This window comes from Plectrocnemia conspersa, unplaced genomic scaffold (genome assembly GCF_051122295.1).
Source record: "Plectrocnemia conspersa isolate PC_06_02 unplaced genomic scaffold, ASM5112229v1 ptg000011l, whole genome shotgun sequence".
In the NCBI taxonomy this organism is placed as follows: domain Eukaryota; kingdom Metazoa; phylum Arthropoda; class Insecta; order Trichoptera; family Polycentropodidae; genus Plectrocnemia; species Plectrocnemia conspersa.
Window position 1 is genome coordinate 30,029,460 of NW_028277175.1, and position 19,598 is coordinate 30,049,057.

The following is a 19,598-nucleotide window of genomic DNA, read 5'->3' on the forward strand; positions in this document are numbered from 1 at the left end:
CCTTATATCACGGTCTCATATATTTTAAGGTTGAAAATTTCTCGGCCGAAATTTAAAACCTATATCTAACGACATCTCTTGAGATGTGCTTAAAAACATTTGTAGATCTATTAAAATTAAATATTTTTCAAAGAATTATTAGTGCTTACAATTCCTGCCACCGCGGCGCTGCCATTGATTTATTATAGAATTATATGGAGAGCGCGAGTAAATCTGTCTGAAAAGTGTCGCAGGTAAATCGAGACAGCTTATCAGAATTACTTGACTGCAAATTCTCGTACCCAATCATTTGAGATCGCTTAGCTAAAACTTCTATTGGTTCTACGCCTGCTCTCCATAATAACCTAGCGGTTAATCTGAGTCTTCAAAAATCAAAACTATACGATCTTTCGAATCGAATGATTCAATACGTACTGCTCATATAGCGGCTTCCATAAATGATATCACAGGCTTTTCGTGAAATTTTAATCCCCCTCCCTCCGAGTAACAAGGTTTTACATATCTTATACGACGTGACAATTGCACGTTGTCATTTATATGTCATCTATGCTATTTTAAACTTTTTAGTTTAAAGCTAAACTGAACAGCGACGTGCTGACGACATATTACGTGCTACTGCAATAGGCGAAGACAAGAGACTAAAAATATTGTATATAGGCGAGTAATAATTATTTTTGTAAAAACAAGATGAATAAAATCAATTATAATGTTAAATAATGAGTTTGAGAATCTATCCCGTGGTCTTAAACATTTTTTTATATGTATATTAAATTAAATTTCTATTATTGCATAAAAAGGTATTGTCTTTAATTACGTTGTAAATGGTAGCATTTCTCAGAAAAATCTCATTAAAGAAAATCACGCCTAAGGAGTTAAAGTATTTATTTATTAATTTTGTCTTAATGTGAAAAAATTTCAACGTTCAGGTCATCGGTAGTAGTTCATACAAAATATTTGGACATTGGTTGTTTTTTCCGAAAGTGGTGATATTTTTGTGACAATGGTGGTACGGTGGTACTACGATTGTTTTCATTACCTGTGTAGCACTATTCATTTCGACAATAAAACGAATTACAAAAAAGGGTCATTGTCACTTTTTACAAGCCGTAGATATTAATGTATTTTTTTTGAACGGGCAACACCGCTCGACTGTTCGCTGTTTCGTTCGGATTCGAAAGAGGAAAGATGGCCTCCATCGAGCTGGACGCGTCGATGAAGCAGGCTCTGCGGCACCTGCACTCGAACGCGCGCGACTCGACCGAGCGCGTGCGCGGCCTGCTGGACGAACTGATCCGGCTGCAGTGCGGCTCCGCCAAGACCATGGCCGTCGCGCTGCCCAAGAAGTACCTGGCGGAGGAGCGGGCGGCGGCGGCGGCGGCTGCGGCTGCGCCTCCCCCTAAAGCTTCCTCTTCCTCGGACAAGGGCAAAGTGTCGGCGCCGGCCGTCAGCCCGCAACAGATCCGCATCCCCGAGCGCCCCGACGACGAGGGCTCGGCCGTGATGGACGGCGAGCTGGCGTTCGAGCTGCTCGAGGAGGACCTTACGTGCGCCGTGTGCCGCCAGATCGCGTGCACGGCCGCCAACCGGCTGGTGGAGTGCGAGACGTGCCGCGCGCTCTATCACCAGGAGTGCCACAAGCCGGCCGTGCGCGACGGTGACGTCGGCGCCGCCTGGCAGTGCTCGGCCTGCTTCAAGCCCAAGCGCAAGTCGCCGCCTCCGCCCCCGCCCCCGCCTCCGCAACCGCCTCAGCCCGTCCAGGCCCTCCCGCCGAAGGTGGTCGTGCCCAACATCAACATCATCTCGGCCGACAAGCGGCTGCAGATCATGAAGAAGAAGGCTGCCAAGCAGCAGGAGAACAAGCGGAAGCACTCGAAATAGTCGATAACAATACAATACAATAAATACTGTACACGTTGAATACTGTCGTTTGTTTGCTCCGCTCCGCCCCGTCCTGTCACCTCAGTCCCGATCAGCTGTCGGTTCGCGGCCAATTTCGCGTCGAACGAAACGGTCGCTCGGGCGCATGCGCCGACGCGAGTCGCGACAATATTTCACAAGTCTCGCCACAATAAGGCGAGGGGGGGGCGCGGCGCGGCGCGGCGTTCGGAGGGCGGCGGCGATTGATTATCCGCGTGTGCGCGCGCAGGTCGGACGGACAGCGGCAGTCGGCTCGCCGGCCGACGTCGCCAGCGATGGGCATCCAGGACCTGCAGGCGCTGGTGGAGGGCGAGGGCGTGAGCGTCGACCTGTTCCGCATCGGGCGAGACCATGCCGGCGGCCTGCGCCTGCTGCTGGACGCCGAGGGTTGCCTCGACCGGCTATACGGCGGCTACTTCTCGGACTGGGCCTGCGGCGGTCAGTGGGCGCGCGCCGTGCAGTTCGTGCTCACGCTCAAGACGGCGCTGCAGGAGCACCGTGTGAGCGTGTGCGTGTGCTTCGACGGCGCCTCGTCCGCGCACCCCTCGGCCGCCTGGGCGCAGAGGCAGGCCGCCGCCCGGCAGCGCGTCAACAGCGTGCTGCGCCACGTCGCCTCCAAGGGCACACCGCCCCCCAAGGTGTGGTGGGTGCCCCCGGCCGGCCTGCGCGCCTGTCTGCGCAACGCGTTGCGCCACCTCAACCTGCCGGCCATGGTTTCCGCCGAGGACCACCACCGCGAAGTGGCGGCGCTGTGCCGCGAGCGGGGCTACGCGGGCATCGTCGGCTGCGCCGGAGAGTACCTGGCCTTCCGGCCGCCCCGCTACTTCTGCTCCTCGCGGCTCAAGCTCACCTACAGGGTACGTAGGCGCTCGACTCTCGCCCGACGCTCTCACCTCACTCTCACCGCTCTCTCCCGCCGCAGTCCTCGCTCGAGACCAAGGAGCACATGGTGCACGACCTGGCGCAGCGGCTCGGCGTCCCGCAAGAGCGCATCTGCGCCGTGGCCGCGCTGCTGGGCAACGACGAGCTCACCGAACAGCACCTGGCAGACTTCCATCGGCGGCTGAGTGACGACCGGAAGAAACCGACAGGCGACGAGCTGGTCCGCGCCGTCGCCGCCCGCGTCAAGGGGCCGCCTGGCGAGAGCGCAGATTCGCTGTGCGATGACGTGTTTCCCGACCCGGCCGACCAACGCCGCGACCTCCTCCGACGGGTGCTGCGCTACTACGCCGACGGCACTAAGGAAGGCTTCGCCGAGAGCAAAGCGACCGCCGGGCGGAAGCCCAAAGCGCGAAAGGGCTCCGACGCTCCGAAGCTGGCGTCCGAGAGCGACGCCCTACAGGTACCCACTCCGAGGCCGAGCCTTCCATATTGGCCGTCCGCGCGCTCACCCTTCTGCTCTTTCAGATCGGCGAGTTCGAGCCGGTCCCGGGCGAGAGGCGCGACGACGATTCCCGCTCTGATTCGACTGTCGAAGGAAAAGATGTAATCTTCGTCGTCATCTAGAATCGTCGGTCCGTTGCGGAACTCTCATCGTTCTCGTCTTTCGCAGGCCAAAACTCCCTACCCGATTGAGGTGCTACGAACTTGCACCGAACGCCATTCCAAGGGCCTCATGACGCCATCGCTCCTGGGGATTCTCACAAGGCGCAGGATCACGCTGCCCGTCCTGCTAGAGGAGGAGAACCACAGAGATCTGCCTTCCGTTCACCATATGTTCAGACCGATTCGCCAGAACGTCTATGCTGTCGTCTTCAACATGCATCATTATCATTTCATGGCCACCAAAGCTAAGGGTAATATTTTTACGCTTAATGTTATAGACCTCTATTTATCTACGTAGATATACCTACCGCCTTATACGTTTTGCGACCGATCGATAACTCTGTAAATGAAACACCTACTCTCTCATGTCTGGAGCCGGTTAGTAAATTAATGCAGGGTAAAAGTATGAATTTAAAAATAGCAGTATCAACATTGAAATCGTGTACAGAATTTTTAACAATACGCGTCGATACGCTTAATGAAGAAAATGTCGAGGGAATGGAATTAGCAAAAATATTGAATGTTAATTGTGAATGCGTAGATAAACGTAGCAACCGATAGCCCGGAAGAAAAATTGAAAAATAACATATTTTACTTTTTCACTGCAGCTGATATTTTCGCACGCCATTTAGGAATTTGTTAATATGTGCTGTGCTGTTTTTAAAAATATTATGGTTAAATAAAATCAAGTGATTTACAGCCTTAAATTATTCTAAATAACCATATTATTAGGCTCAAAGGTTTATGATACCTTAAGGTGCCCAATGCATACTTACGATTTTCTCGATGAAATCTATGGGTGTCTCGTGGTCAAAAGTTTAATCCAAAAAATATTTCCCAAATAAATAATCTTTGAATATGGATTAATTCTTAAAAATAAAAATAATACCAATATAAACGGCAATGATTTGTATGATAAATTAAAACGCGCTCATTTATTTCTAAAGATAAAGGCACTCCAATAGACGTTTTAATTTTTTTAAATAACAAATTACAAACGTTGAGAATTTTGTCAACTATTCCCCAATAACAGTCGCTTCTTGTGAATGTAGTTTTAGTAAACTTAAACTTATCGAGACGTATCTTTCATTGTCCTTGTCGAACGAACGCTTAAATTCTTTAGCAATTTTATCAATAGAAAATGATATAGCCCAAAAACTAGGCGTATTGGAGATTAAAAATACATTTGCAAGTTTAAAAATGATAAATCAACATTTTTTTTAATGTATTTATTTATTAACATTAAGTCTATTATGACCTGATAGGTTAATTAATTGCATCACGATGCGCAAAAGCGTAAAATATATAACAATTTAAAAAAAATACAAATACATATACACACATAACTAAAAACATGATAAAAGAACATACACGAATCACTTCAATAGATGTGCATTGTCCAATATGAACTGAACCAACTCGATGTACAGTATTGAGCAGTTGGACGGCCTTTGCCAGAGAAGAGTCAGCGAGTGCTCCAGTTTTAGACTTTAAAGGCGAGAACAGTAGACGCGACAATGACCTATGACCGCCTTCCGGAGCTGCTCGAGCGCCGAAGGGTTGTCAACCGTGCCTTTGAGCAATTTCCAAAAGTGTTTAATTATGTAAACGCGAGTTGACAATGGAACGTATCCTAGCGCTCCCAAAATGACTGGGAAACAGGAGCAGATAGTACCCGTTTTCCTTCGAGTATAAATAGTGAAGGAATTTACACCTTACTTTTTCTAGCTGCAATTCATTACATTGACTCATTATGCCTGAAATCCATATAATAGTGCCAACTTCTAGTATTCTACGTACTAGATCATCGGTAAAAGTGCGCAATACTAAATTAGTATTCCTGAAGTAGTGTGCGTTTCTTAAGATAAAACTCGAAGTATTTTTATCGATCTGCTGTGAGTCTGCAATGTGCATGATGAATTTCCAGTGTTTTTCAAAAGTTACACCTCTAGATCCTTAATAAATCGTAAAATATCTGTAAACTTGTTTCTACCCACGGTCTTATTCTAAATATGAAAGATTCGCGTTTTTTTGCATAAAGTATTGTGATGAAAGTTTTAATTTTTCCCACAAAATTTGAAAAGCTCCTAACTCTATGCAAGTTATATTATGTACTCTATTGCCGTTCATCGATGAAAAAGTACTACTTACTATACCTTTGTAATATTTTAATTTGCAAATCCTGTCGTACCCGTTATGTCTTTGAAAATATTTTAAAACGGTGATCAGCCGAGGGCAGAATCTTTTCGTAATTCTTCTTGGACAGTTCCATCTGTAGAAATTTCAGTTTGGTGATATTCAACTCCGTTTTCATCTTCTTTTTCACTGTCGGAAACTTCACTGACACTCGTGAATCATATTTTTGCTGTCGGGTAATTCACCTTCACTAGCATAAAGTTAATGGTTTTCGCTATCTGAGCGTTTTTCAGGTATGTCGTTTATATTTTCCAATAACTCGGTTGCCATTCTCGCAAATAAATTATATAAAGTAAATTTAAACAATAAAAATTAGTTAAAATTCTCGAAAATATTTACGATAAAAACTAATCTGACATCTTATAATCATATCGACCAAAGGCAAACACGTGTTCGTTTGCACACTGAAGATTTTTACAGGGTAGGTTTGCTGACTCGTAAATCGTATTTTTATGTTTTAATAGATGACAAGCCGTACTATAACAAAAGATATATTTTTTCATAAAAGAAAAAATAAAATTTATAAAAGAAATATGTATCATTACTAGTCATAACATCGTTCAGAAAAAAAATTATGGTACAAATTTACCAGGAATTAAAATGACCGGGTTACAATTTGAATCGGCCCCTGGATAAGTTTTTACTGTTTTAACACTGAATTTTAAGGTTACTATAGTATCAGTATATGTAGTCTATCTGGTTCCTTGTAATTATGTTATTCTGTTTTCTTAGATGCGATTTAAACAGTGCATTCGGCGCAATCGGGTCTTTTCTTGACAAAATTCTACCAGTGCGTCCTCTAATTCCTCAAACCTAATCCATAATATTCAATACTATTACCGAACGCTCCTTTTCTAATTTTGGCGTCGAAATCTCCCATGATGACATTCACTTCGAACTTTTTGTCGACTTCGTTTCTATGGGATAGTCATCGTCTGTGAATCTAGCGATAACAATCAATTTCAAGTAATAAATCTTTATATGACTGATAAAGAACCCAAAATTGAAGAAGTATTTACTGAAGTAATTTTAGAACAAGATTTTGCCAATATACTACGGGTTCGAGACGTCCGCATTCAACTGACACGTTGCCGTACTTCCATTTATTTTTTACTGAAGAATTATGGCAGCTAATTGTCATTGCATGTAATCGATACGTGTTCAACAATATATCGATTCTAAATTCGTATCTTCCCATTTAAAAGTAAAAAAATGGCATTCGACTACAGCAGAGAAATAAAAGCTTTTTCTGTAATACCAAATATAATAGCATACTGTTGTACAAATTCGAGATGTATTCCACGGTTTGCAAAAGTTGCGTTTACATGCGCGCAACTTTTTCCCGAGTTAAAACTCGATTAGTGTAGACGTGGCCTCCACCCCGAAACTAACTGCGCGAGTCACCTTACAGTTTGTTTTTAACCGCACAACAAAGACTCGCTGCCCCTGTTGCGTGCAGTGTAAATGTGTCAATACTTTTTTCGCGCGAGGGAATAAATCAGAAGTATTCATATATAATCCGCCTCGTCGAATCGTATACAAATCATTCGTTTTTATGGGATCCCAACTCTGATAGGATCATACGGACTCCACTAGCGTTGAATTTGGTTCGTTTTCTTTTTTTTGTTCAAATACAGCATTCTCGACAGACTCGCCTAAACTGACGACTCACCTTCTTTCGCGTAGCGTTTCGCTCGGTGTAAATCGGAAGGGTGAGTGCACTAGCGAATTTTTCGGCGAAATAGTTGCGCGAGTAGTTGCGTGCAATGTAAATGATACTTTATACCGTTATTTTATTCGTTTAGGTTAGGTTTGGGTTTGAACAGCAAATGGACGTTTCGCAACTCAAATTTGAGCGCGGCGCTGTGCTAAGTAACGAGTACTTAGATTTCTTCTTTTCTTAAAATTTTTGCATTTTACAAAGAGTGCTGATTTGTACCCTTCAAATCATCAAAAATACGACCAGTGTGCTAAATTTCAGCTATTAGTGGAGCATGCAAATAGTCTCTTCCAGCATCACATCGCATACCCATCATCAATATATCGTTATCGACGAATCGCTAGTTGGGACGAAAAACCACAGAAATTTTGCAATACTAGCCTAACAAAAAAACATAAGTGGGGTATCAAGTTTTGTATGTTCTTTGATTCAATTTCAAATTACTGTAAGGTATTCTTCTGCTATAAGGGAGCAAAAAGTGTTGAAGATAGACGGACCATAAAATAATTGGGACTTGCTCATGTTGTAGTGAAGAAATTGCTGATTATTTGAGAAAAAGCTACCATCTGATTTTTTTTTTTTATGTAATTTGTAAGGATTTTTAATTTAGTTTTTTGGATAATTTGTAATATATTTTTTTTATGATTTTTGTAGTATTTATTATTATAATTTTTTTATATAATTCGTGTAAACTTTTTCTATCATTAAAATCCTAAAATAATAAAATACAATAAAAATGAATTTAGCACTTAATTGGCCGGACACTTACTAATGAGTGTTTCGTGGCCTGACCCTTATCAGCTGCACACTTATTATTATTAAGTGTTTGGAGGTCCGTTCACAAACCGCCACACACTTATTCGTAAATGTGCATTTGAATACATTAGCCAATGAAATCTGAGATTTGAATTGTACACCAAAAATTATCTTTTTATTGGTCTTTATTGTGTCGATTATAAATTATAAACGACGATTATAATTCTTAATATTTTTTTTCTATGGAGTGTGGAAATTTGTTTTTATAAAAATTTATCTCGATTTGGGTCTTATGGTTCAACGTTTTGCACACGTGTTAAAGCACTAAAATGACCAAAAATCGAGTTTAAGTGCACCATAAAAGACACTCAGATACTTGTTTTGGTTGTATAAGGGGTCCTTTACTGCATATTTTATGGGTATGTTTCGAATTTTTTTGTGCTGGAACCAAAAGGTTGTCAATCTATGAATTCAAGAATACAGAAGAAAACTATTTGTTGAGTGCCCACATTAATTTTTATAATTATTAAAAAGATAGTTTTAGTAATATGACAATTTAAAATTACAATAAATTGTCATTTTTTCGATCGCGCAAAAATGTACCGGCTGTAGGTTGTTTTTTTCGTGCGAGCGTGTGGCAGATTAAGCGTTAAAAACCTGCCCGGTCACATATCTGGTCAGTCTATTTTATATAATACAACAATAAATTAAAGTATATTCATAAAAAAATGTTTCATACTGCTGGACGTCATTAACGAGTCGATAGTAAAGCGCTTCTCGCTGTTTTCACAAACAACGATATGTCGTTATCTAGGAGCCCAAAGGGTTATAAGCATATTGGGGGGAAATGTTTTTTGTGAAATTCGTGCAATAGTAGTTCGTAGGCAATTTTATTATTAATTATTGTTTTCGTCAGATGGGGAAAAAATCGCTCCTCCTCAGCCCGTCGAAGTGGCCGAGTGGCTGTACACCCGTCGAAATCCAGGAAAGACGCCCGAAATCGTGCCGGGCGTCATGTTGGACTGGCCGGTGCCGACAGTTCAGCGCCTCTGGTTCGGGTATGCGACGACTGTTCAACCCCCCTCCCCCTCTCCTCTTCTGAAATATCGTCTCCTATGCCTAGGACCTAATCTGTGGCTGATTTTCAGAACGACTCAAGACGATAAATGCAGAAGAATGCGCGCCTTTTTGTCCTGCATGAGATCGGAGAATTCTCTGATGACCAACTCGTCTTATGTGCCGGAGCACCTTCTGATCTTAGCTACCGTTTTGAGGTATAGACTAGCGTTCGGTCGAAATGCACCCGGTCCGGTTTTCTCACTTGCGAATCTCTCGTTTTTCAGATACGTGATGACGTCGCCGTCTCTCTGCCTGCGAAGACACGAATTGGACGCTTTCCTGGCAACCGCCTTCTCCACTGATCTTTTGAATCCGCTTTTGTTGCAAGAGATGACCGTGAGCGGGTTACCGAAAACACGAGCGTCCGCTTCGAACGCGTCTCACTGTGAACTCTCGATTTCAGCTGTCGGGAGTCACGGTCCGCGGCGTCCAGCTGGGCGCCATGCTGATGACGGGAATCGACGCGGCGCTGCTGGCCAACGACGCGTGCGGAGCTCCCGTCTGGTGGCCGTTCGCCTCTCCGTGGATGTTCTTCGACGGAAAACTCTTTCAGCAGAAGCTTGCCAAGGCTAACGCGGTGAAGAATCTGGTTCAGCTCTGCGACAACCAGGTGGACGTCGTCATAAAGGTCGAGAGATTGAGGAAGGCCATATTGGAAGGTCTGGACGTGGAATTCGCCGCGCCGCCGCTGCCTCTCAATCCCAGTGAGTGTGATCGCGTCGACGAGACGTATTTTTGATGTCTAAGGTTCACGATCGTTGCGTTTCAGACGTTTTAAACATGGGCTACCCTCCACCCGGAGTCTTGAACTGGACCGGCCCCGCTAAGAGCCGAGGCGGAACGAATTCGTCTCATCGCGGAGGAGGCGGCAGGCTGGAGATAGCCGGCGTCGTGGTGGGCCAGTGGGGAGCGAATTATCCTCGATCCGCTCCCACTGGGCGATATGGAACCACTCAGGTGAGGCTCGACGGTCGCGAGTGCCGAGTTGCGACGTGTTCACCGTTTTTTTACGACGATCAGATCGGCTATCCAGCTTACGCTCAGAACGGGACGTTCGGAGGTCGAGGGCGTGGACGCGGCAGAGGGACGGCGGTGGTGGGTCGCGGAGCTCCGGCTCGTCGTGCTCGTCATCGCGCGACTCGTCCGTCGGGGGTACGCCGCCGACCGGACGCGAATTCTCCTTCCGTCAACGGGTGAGTTTTCAACTACGAGTTGCAGTAGAAGACTGTAACGAGTCGCTCTTTCTAAAACCTGTAGGAAATTGCCAAACGAGGACTCTAAGAATTGTCGCGAGCGTGTCGACGACTCTCGGTCAGACTTCGCCGCTGACTGCCGCAACGAGCGCAGCTCCGACGACGGGGAGTCGCCGGAGCCGTCGGCGGACGCGAAAGGAAAGAGCATCAAGGTGAAGAAGAACGCGCCAAAAGGCAAAAAGAGGGGCCAGAACAAGACCGACGCGGAGCCGAACGGCCGCGCCGCCGATCCCGGAGCGAAAAATAAGGTAGGAAAGAACCGCAGCGGCGTTCGGATTAAAACTCTCGCTGATCTTTCGTTTTCTTTTTCAGATCGCGATAAAGCCCGTCCCGACGGTGAACGGGAGCAACGGAACCAACGGAGAGCGCGCCTCGCAGAGCGACTCTCCGCTGTGCGAATAAACTAAACCTAAACTGTCATAGAAAGTCTGAAGTTGTGATTTTTTTCCAAAAATTTTATCATGTTTTCGCGTATATAATATATATCGAATATTTATACGCGCGAGTATATTATTATATTTTATATATGTATATTGATTACACTTTAGGCGCCGTTTATTTAGTTTTATGGTATACGTTAAGCGAAGGCGCGCGGCCTTCCGTCGGACGCGCGATACGCGCACGTCCGAGCAGCGCGCCGGTATAGACTTTCTACATATTAGACTGACGAACAATGTTCGACGACGCGGACGCGTATCGTCCCCTACATTAAGACGTATCTATCCCGAATTTGACCACGCCGATAATCTCTATCGACCAACGGTGCGCAACCGCACAGAACTCTAGAGATGCGCCGACACTGCGACACAGAGTGATACACGTATTATATATATATATATTTATAGTAACGGAACCCGGAGCGCGCCGTAGTGTTAATTTGTATTATTTATTTTAGTTTTAGCCGAGGACGCGCTCCGAGACGGATTGAGCGGAGCCTCGGGCGAGGCGGAGGACGGGCGCGCTCGCACATATCGTGTCGTCGTTTTGATATTCGTTTTTAAAGTTGTCGTTTTAAACGCAAAACCGTGCCTTTAACCGAGCGGTCGGCGCAGTGAGACTGCCGAGACCGCGGCGGCCGAGCGCGCACGAGCTCCGACCGCCGACTCGCCCCGCTCCCGGCGCAGACGTACGGTCGTCCCGCGTCGTCGCGTAGCTAGTTTTCATAGGTGCTATTTTGTTAGTCGGTATAGTATTATTTGTGATTTTACAATAGGGACGGCGCGCCGGACGACCGCGGTGACCGTGTATTTTTATATATTTGTTATATATTGTTATACGACGTAAATATTACTTAAAAGTTAAGTACGAGATTTAACGATCGCGATAATCTCGCGCAGATCTTCCGGCCCCGAGGGCCCGGCGTCGCCGACGAGCGTCTCGCTCGCTCTGCCTTATCTCGTCGACGCAAACCCGCATTTCGGAGCGCGACTCGCTCCTTAAATTACGATTCAGTCTCTCGAAGCGGACGGACGGTCTTCGCCGTCAGCGTTTCGATCGAAGCCGCTCACGATTCACATGAGCGCGCGTCTCGGCCTCGGGCCGAGCGACGCGCGCCGGCGCGACTCCCGCGTCGGAACGGCGACGGGGCCGCATCGGCCGCCCCGTCGAAAACTCTATACAATTTCAAGACGATAATCGTCGCTCGCTCGCACGCGTAAAAGCGACAGCGTTAGAACCTCTTATTATACTTATAACTTAGCGTTTGTCTTATTTTTCTGAATAATCTTTTTCGTTTATGACTCGTATACACGTATCGTTATTAAATTAGCTATAGACGACTGGGGTGTTTCTCTCGTAATAGTCCGTCGAGTGCAGAACGATAAATAAAAACGCGCACGTTTAACGAATGCGTTTATTAAAGTAGCTTAAAATGTTAAAACCGCACGTTACGGCTTTCGACGATGTCGAAAAATATATACATAGTCGCGCGTGCGACACGGTCGTAGTACCGTTTTAAGAAGCGGTCGCAGGACCGACTATTTTCGATCGAATCATAATCGTCTTCAATAAACCAAATGTCCACAAACGACGTCGTTTCATTTATCTCCCTCTTCCGCCCTGATCCCGAACCTGGCGTGGACGCGAGCCACTGTGGTCCTCTCCACGTCTGCCAGGAGGCCCATCGCCGCTTGCGCGGCGTCCTTCAAGTCGTTATATTCGTGCAGCAGTTCCATCCGATTCCGCTCCGGCGTCGAGTTGCGGTAGCGTTCCGCGGCTTCGGTCGCCGCGGCCTCCTCTCGGCGCAGCCTGCGTAGCTTTTCTTCGTCGTCCATCCGGAGAGCGAAAACAGTTAGAAGATACGAGAACTGTCAGCGGAGGCGAAATAGGGGACGTCGCTAAAAGTAAAATATGTGATAAGGGTGAGTATTCGAATATATTTACTAAGTTATGAAGAATCGAAAAATAGTTTGAATAACGAATGCAGGTTCGTTCATTTCTACATTAACCCATACGTCAAGGTGTCAAGGAACGAATCACTAGCTGATGGGGGTCATTTTGGTCCCAAAGTATTTTAATCCAAATTTACGCTAAATACCTAATAGATTTGTTTTATAACGCATTCATATCCATTATACATACAACCATTTGTCATAAATTTCGTCATTTTGTTGATATTTGTAAATAATAATCACGGATAAATATGACGAAATGTAACGCAGGTCCAACCACTCCAAAAGCGTAATGCGCACTGGTGGTGGTGTTTTTTTCGACGATGCGTCGGCTATGACCCAAAGTTACACTCATATAATCATTATAATTCATTTTTATTTAAGATATATAATAATACATTAAAATATATTTACAGGATATACTAAAAACGAAGTTCAATAATTATTTTTAGGTTTTAATAAATTCTATTTTTTTAAATAATATAGGTATGTATTAAAAAAAATTGAAATAAAAAATGAATGAAAAATTCAAATAAAGAACAATTTATAAATTTATTTAAAATACAAAATATAATAAGTTATGGACCAATGGCGTCTCATGAAAAATAGTCTTAGTGCTACATAATAAAATAAATCTAAATACATACACAACTAACCATAATTAATTATTACATTCATTCGTGACTTTTGACACGGAGACCACTGTGTACGTGTCTTTTTATTCTCATCACGCGAACAAAAATATCACAGAGTTCTTTTTGATATCCACATTTTCCGATACCAACCTGGATGGCAAGCTCCCGAGTGAAAAGCTTTCTGCAACTTCTATCAGATTTTTTCCAATCTGGAAACTTAGTTATCCATAAAATATATGCATTAAGAGCCGATATGTCTTATCAGCTCCATGAGTAGCCTGAAAGGCCACCTTTCCGCTGGTCTTACGCAAGAATACTGCCTTGTCATCTTATCGGTGGTATCGACAGAACCCTTTGTATGATTATAATGAAGAATAATCTCCTGCTTCTTTTTTACGTCATCTGCTGCCAATTTATCGTCAATAAATTCTGTGTTCAAAAGAGCAACAGATCTTTTTTTTTTGGAACATGATACTAGGGTCATATCTCCAGTAAAACCGAAGAAGCTGGCTCTCTATCTTTAGACCGAAGGAATTCTGGAGGAATTTTCCTCTTATTGGATCTGAGTGTACCAGTAATGGTTATTTTTTTCTAATAGCTTTTTAGCTAATGGTATAGACGTAAAAAAACTATCGATTGTTACGCCTCGTTCTGATTCAAAGTATGGCTGTAGAAGGTCCATCACAATCCATTCTCCTTGATTCACTTCTCTCTTGTTGTTTAGCATACTAGTGATACCTGCAAATTTAAAGTATATGCACTTTCAGAGTCTGCCGCTGCCCATATTTTGATTCCGTAATGGCTTGGTTTGCTTTTCATATAAACTCTAAATTTACAATATTCTCGATACATTGCCGATTTTTCGTCAACTGTTATATGTGTACCAGGAATATAATTTTGTATGCATGCACCTACAAACTTGTCGAAAACAAAATTGATTGCTTCCATTTTATCTCCGCTTGCATTCATTCTCTCTGATCTTGTCAAATCTGAGAACACTAAACATTTCTGTAAATCTATCTCTTGACATTGCAGCCGAATAAAAATATTGTCTAAGCAATTCAATGGTTGTCCACAATTGCTTAAATTTAATTTTGTAGCCACTGAGTCTTCTCGAAGAGTCATATACCTACAAATGCATTTATTTCGATAACACTAATTGGAGAAATACACTTTTTTCTAATATGCTGGTTATTATCTCGATCAATTTGTTTCACTGCAAATGCGAGTAATTATTCCTTATGTTAAATAAAGTAAAAATACTTATTTTATAGACGTGAAATTTCTACCCGAGTCAGTTAAACAAGATGCAAAGTTAAAAATGTTAGCTAAACGGGTTCTCGACTGTCTAGGTGAGTTGGATTTCCAAGAAAATCCCAATTTTGAAACGTATATCAATCCATCGTCCAATTCTTGAATTTCGGTGTTTGCATTGTTGTGATCTTACAAGTCTTCATCCCTTTCTTCCGTGTCAGTGTCGTTGTTGTTATCGCGTTCTACTAAATCTGCTTCGTCGGTCATGTTACATCCTTCCTCAATATCAATATCACTATCGTGATCACTTTCATTCGAGTCTTGTAAAATTCGAAGTAACTCCGCAACAGGGATAAATTTTTCTGACATTTTCAAGCGATTGAGATAGAATCCTACACAAGGTGAAAAAATATCACAAATTAATTATCCATTCTCTTGCGAATTATATAAAATAATATTTATACTTACAAAGAACAAACAACTCAAAGAATTGAGTAATACTCAGATGACAAAATATTGTTTGCGGGACAAAAAACCGAGCGTGCCCCAAAACAGCTCAACATATATTGTTCTTTCTAGTAACACTGTCGTCTGGGCCGTGGAGCGGGGGAGATACTCCGCTCCGCTCATCTTTACTGATGGATATCAATTCTGATGGATAATCGTAGTTTTATATTCTTTCGCTATATTTATAATTGAAAAAATGCAATTATTATTATGGAAATCTAATCCTTGACATATTTTTAACAAATACAAGAAGTTTCAAATTTATAGTATTAATATTAAACGAGTTACTCAAGAAATAATCAAAAGTTGGGGTATGCGAATCCCCCATCGGCACGGATGGGTTAACTATACGACTTATCTAGACTATTTTAATTTAAAAAATAGAAATATTTAATGTGTAGACCATTGTCACTGATGGGAAGCAATTGTGCTCAAGTAAGGGTCGCCAATGAGCCAACAGGTAAGGGATTACACACGACCTGAGGAAGCGGACGAGAACACTAAGTCCCACGGCATTAAAAAAAAATCCTTGGATTGTTCCGACTTACACATATATATATATATATATATATATATATATATATATATATATATATAACATAGAGTACTCTGTAATATTTTGAAATGTTTAAATAAATACATAACTGAGAAGCATATACGGTTAGAAAAAATCATAATTGCATAAAAAATACATATATTTATATTTGAAATTATGTATACGTAATAGAATAAATAAAATATGAATTTAAAACCGAAACATAAGATGAAGAAAATACGTATACACACATTAAAAATTGAATGCGTTGCATTTTACAACCTACATATATGTAGAATTATCGATTATTTATGATCTGCGTTGAAGCGCAAGGTAAGCAGTAATGTAAGTTGCCCTTTTGTCCGATTTTTCTTCAATTTATCTTAACATAAATTCTATAAAATTAGTGCAAAAAAATAATAAGGGAGCGTTGAGATATTTTTTTTGTTTCTTACCGAATGTAGATATTATTGTCGATGTTGTAATATTTTGGTCTTTTTACAAAGATAATACAAAATCCCATCCATCGTGAATTGAGAAATATACATTTTTGTGTCTTCTTTTGTATCAGCTTTACCAGAAACTACTATCAATTACATTTGCTTTGGCCAATACCATAATTGAGAAATATCATAAATAATTTACGGTCAATCAATGATAAGATCTCAAAATTGTCACACCTTGATGTCTGCAACTTGTATATCAATTCTTTTCGTTTAATAAATTTAAATATATTTTTTTTTAAAAAAACAACATATAAAAGTAATTGTAAAATGGAATTACGCAACTCTTCTACGCTTAATGCTATACAATTCTTCTACGCTTATTGTCGGAGCACGATGGAGTTTAAATTTTAAATCTTAGGGGTAAACTTACAAGATTTAGTCGTCGCATGTATTTCCTTCCACCCTATTTCTCAGCCGGTGACTAATTATCTGCCGTGGTCCCGAGTGCGACGGGATCGAGTAAAACTGTAATTTATTTGCACTAAAATCTTATCAATAATGTTATAAAATACTTGAACTTGAAATAATTTCTTTTCGTTTTGAAAAGAATAGGGTTACGACGATGCTAACGTAATGAGCGGTGTTTATAATAAAGTACAATAGACCCCCCAATAACACGGTAAATTGAGAGCTTTAGTTGGGGGACTAAAAAATACTCACATAATTTTTTGCAATATGTACAGGCGCGTGTAGTGAGATATTCTCCCTTTGGCTCGCTCACGCATGAAATAACGGGCACCCAAATAGCACGTTCCCAATTTACCGTGTCTACTAGAATTAAAAATATCCAATCAAATGCATAGTACGTACATTGGCTAGTTGTAATTTGAATTTAATAATTGACGATAGCGTGGATAATTGCATAGAAGTGAAGTTTCGTTCTTTTTCACAACTCTTCCGAATATATGTATACATAAAATAGTATTAAAAGGTGCAATTTTCTTTTCAAATTCTGGTAGAATACAGTCTATATCTGCAGTAAAATTATGATATAATGATATTATTAAAGCACTGATTGAAATCTACAAAAAAAGAAGAAGCCAAGAAGAACGTGGATGCGCAGTCAAGTTATAAAAACCAAATTCGATATTCGTAAAATAATTAAAACCAAACTTTAAATGACATAAAGATCAAGCGATACAGGATTATCTATAAAAAAAAAAGTTGACTGCGAGCGAAGCAACAAACTACTTTCTTCGGAAGGCAACAAAAACAATAAGATACCCCCAATAAAAGTAAATATTAAATGAGCAAGAAATAATGAAAAACAAGTTAATTTTCGCTGAACATTTGGTAAGTTTTCAAATTATTCCCTGCGTACAACGAAGAGAGGACGGTACCGTCTTATCCGGAGGCCCCGTATAAACTCGACGTGCCCGTCGATAAGATAACGAGTTATTAAAATCTGTTATTAAAAACCTCAACCCGAAAACAGCTCACGGAGACAATATAATTACAGAATAAATATTAGGAACTTCCAGATAGTGGCATTAAAATGACCACATTTATCTTCAACTCCTTTTTAAAACACCAACACTATCCAGCTCAACGGAAAACTGCGAAGGTCATGCTGATACCGAAACCGGCGAAGGATTCATAAGACATAAAATCATATAGCCCATGTTATCGAAGTTTTTGATAAACTGTCGCTTTGAAAAATGAAAAAAGACATATGCCCAGTTAAATAGTATTAGATAGTGCTAAATATTTGTGGCATATACGTGGACCAAACGCGAGAAAATACTATCAGCTACTAGGGAGTCAGTTGTTGTAAGTTGTCAGTTGACAGTAAACTGCTGGTATATACAACTATGTACAAATTCACTGGGACACGAAAGAAGAGATCTACAAGGAGAAAATAATGTGAAAACATATGTGCGTATATAAATAAAATATTTATTTCATATGTATGTTATAAATTTGCGAACCGCTAGCGTTGGCCATAGTCCTCGTCGGGGTGCGCTCCGAGCGCGCACGCCAGCATCGAGTCCACGCTGCGCTTCTCGTCGACGCCGAAGCCGTAGCCGTTGGCGCGGTCCGCCGCCGCGATGGCTCTGCGCAGGCTGTCGGGGGAACGGGAGTCCAAAAACGCGAAAGAGACGAGGCCGTAGTCTTGGACGACGGAGGCGAGCGCCGCGGTCAGCTTGCGGTATTTGGAAGAGACGGGGTCGCCGTCCAGCGTCTCGACGAGGTAGTCCAGATCGAGCACCTGCGCGTAATAGTCTAGGCCGAAGTCCAGGTCGGCGGCGCGCTTACGCAGCAAGTCCGCCTTGGAGAGCAGGTTGACGTGAGGCAGGCCGAGGCGCATCATCGCCGCCAGCGACACGATCAGCGCCGACACGAACTTGCCGGCGTCCGTGCAGTGGTGCGAGTCGACCAAGTGCACGGCGCACAGCCGGATGTCGCAGCGGCGCTCCAGCGCCGAGAAGATGCGCGCCAGCCCCTCCAGGTGGCAGTATAGCTCGATCTGGCCCGGCAGGTCGAACAGGAAGTAGCGGCCCTCGCCGAAAGGCTCCAGCTTTTCCGCCAGCCAGTCCGGGTTGTCGGCGAGGTACTCCACGCAGCGCACGAGGGCGCCGTTGGGCCCCAGCCCCCACTCGGACATGGCGTCTTCGAGCCGCACCAACTCTCTCACGTCCACGTTCGCCTCGAGGGGCGGCAGCTCGCTCGCCGGATCCAGGTTCACGAGAACTACGTCGCGGCCGGCGGCCGCGAGCAGGTCGCGCGCCCTGCGACAGTAGGTGGTCTTGCCGGAGCCCGGCGGGCCTAGCGCCGCCTGGCCGAAGCGCGTTCGGGCCGGTCTCAGCTCCTGCATCTCAGCGCGTCGACGAACGCGTCGCGGAGGGCGCGCGCCTCGTCCGGCCGGCAGCCGCGGACGTCCGAGAAGAGGAAGAGCGGGCGCGCGGGGTCGAGCGCGTCGGCCAGGAAGCGGGCCAGCGCCCTCGCCTCGTCGCCCGGCGCCCCCAGCAGGGCCCTCGTCTCACGCGCGCCCTCTTCGCGCGCGCCTTCAAGCGCGTCCACCCGCACCAGCGAGTCGACCTTGCCGGAGCGCGACACTCCCAGCGCCAGCCTCTCGGGGGTCTCCAGCCACCAGAGGTCGAACCGAGCGCCGTCGACTTGGACCGCGACGCTCCTCGGCGGCGTCGACTCCATCGCGCCGCACCGTACGCCACGGGGAAGGGGTATCGGGTATTATTAATTGCGAGGGATGCGGGGAGGGGCTAGTGCGACTGCGACTGCGACTGCGAGTGCGAGCGAGACGGCT

At 43.9% G+C, this 19,598-nt stretch overlaps 4 protein-coding genes across 8 annotated transcripts; 2 read left to right on the top strand and 2 right to left on the bottom strand.

Annotated features, from left to right (window-relative positions):
- Positions 1–1,158: 1,158 nt before the first annotated feature.
- On the top strand, positions 1,159–1,918 carry IntS12 (integrator complex subunit 12). The gene has a single exon (XM_088198742.1). It carries the CDS (start codon positions 1,186–1,188, stop codon positions 1,876–1,878), a length of 693 nt encoding a protein of 230 aa, XP_088054868.1. The 5' UTR covers positions 1,159–1,185; the 3' UTR covers positions 1,879–1,918.
- Positions 1,159–12,532, top strand: LOC148230250 (constitutive coactivator of PPAR-gamma-like protein 1 homolog). The gene is made up of 12 exons (XM_088198636.1): positions 1,159–2,774; positions 2,840–3,259; positions 3,325–3,402; positions 3,470–3,713; positions 9,051–9,192; positions 9,283–9,408; positions 9,478–9,589; positions 9,657–9,957; positions 10,023–10,210; positions 10,274–10,446; positions 10,511–10,754; positions 10,819–12,532. Exons 1-12 carry the CDS (start codon positions 2,193–2,195, stop codon positions 10,906–10,908), a joined length of 2,700 nt encoding a protein of 899 aa, XP_088054762.1. The 5' UTR covers positions 1,159–2,192; the 3' UTR covers positions 10,909–12,532.
- On the bottom strand, positions 11,138–12,779 carry LOC148230252 (uncharacterized). The gene has a single exon (XM_088198748.1). It carries the CDS (start codon positions 12,777–12,779, stop codon positions 12,543–12,545), a length of 237 nt encoding a protein of 78 aa, XP_088054874.1. The 3' UTR covers positions 11,138–12,542.
- Positions 12,345–19,506, bottom strand: LOC148230253 (GPN-loop GTPase 2). 5 transcript variants are annotated; one of them, XR_015811497.1, is made up of 5 exons: positions 18,262–19,506; positions 16,704–16,798; positions 15,254–15,468; positions 14,821–15,177; positions 13,432–14,747 (listed from the first exon to the last, which is right to left on the bottom strand). XR_015811497.1 is itself a non-coding variant. In XM_088198736.1 (2 exons), the coding sequence occupies exon 1, from the start codon at positions 19,146–19,148 to the stop codon at positions 18,264–18,266; it is 885 nt and encodes a 294-aa protein (XP_088054862.1). In that variant the 5' UTR covers positions 19,149–19,506; the 3' UTR covers positions 12,345–12,842; positions 18,262–18,263. The 5 variants fall into 5 exon arrangements, 1 of the variants encoding a protein (XP_088054862.1); XR_015811498.1 differs by lacking the exons at positions 13,432–14,747; positions 14,821–15,177; positions 15,254–15,468 and adding an exon at positions 12,345–12,842; XR_015811500.1 differs by lacking the exons at positions 13,432–14,747; positions 14,821–15,177; positions 15,254–15,468; positions 16,704–16,798 and adding exons at positions 12,345–12,842; positions 16,994–17,101.
- Positions 19,507–19,598: the final 92 nt, after the last annotated feature.

Coding starts and splice junctions, on each gene's coding strand:
- IntS12 (XM_088198742.1), top strand. CDS start 1,186: ATGGCCTCCATCGAGCTGGACGCGTCGATGAAGCAGGCTCTGCGGCAC.
- LOC148230250 (XM_088198636.1), top strand. CDS start 2,193: ATGGGCATCCAGGACCTGCAGGCGCTGGTGGAGGGCGAGGGCGTGAGC. Junction 3,714..9,050: donor CATGGCCACCAAAGCTAAGG/GTAATATTTTTA, acceptor TGTTTTCGTCAG/ATGGGGAAAAAATCGCTCCT. Junction 9,590..9,656: donor TTTTGTTGCAAGAGATGACC/GTGAGCGGGTTA, acceptor TCTCGATTTCAG/CTGTCGGGAGTCACGGTCCG.
- LOC148230252 (XM_088198748.1), bottom strand. CDS start 12,779: ATGGACGACGAAGAAAAGCTACGCAGGCTGCGCCGAGAGGAGGCCGCG.
- LOC148230253 (XM_088198736.1), bottom strand. CDS start 19,148: ATGCAGGAGCTGAGACCGGCCCGAACGCGCTTCGGCCAGGCGGCGCTA.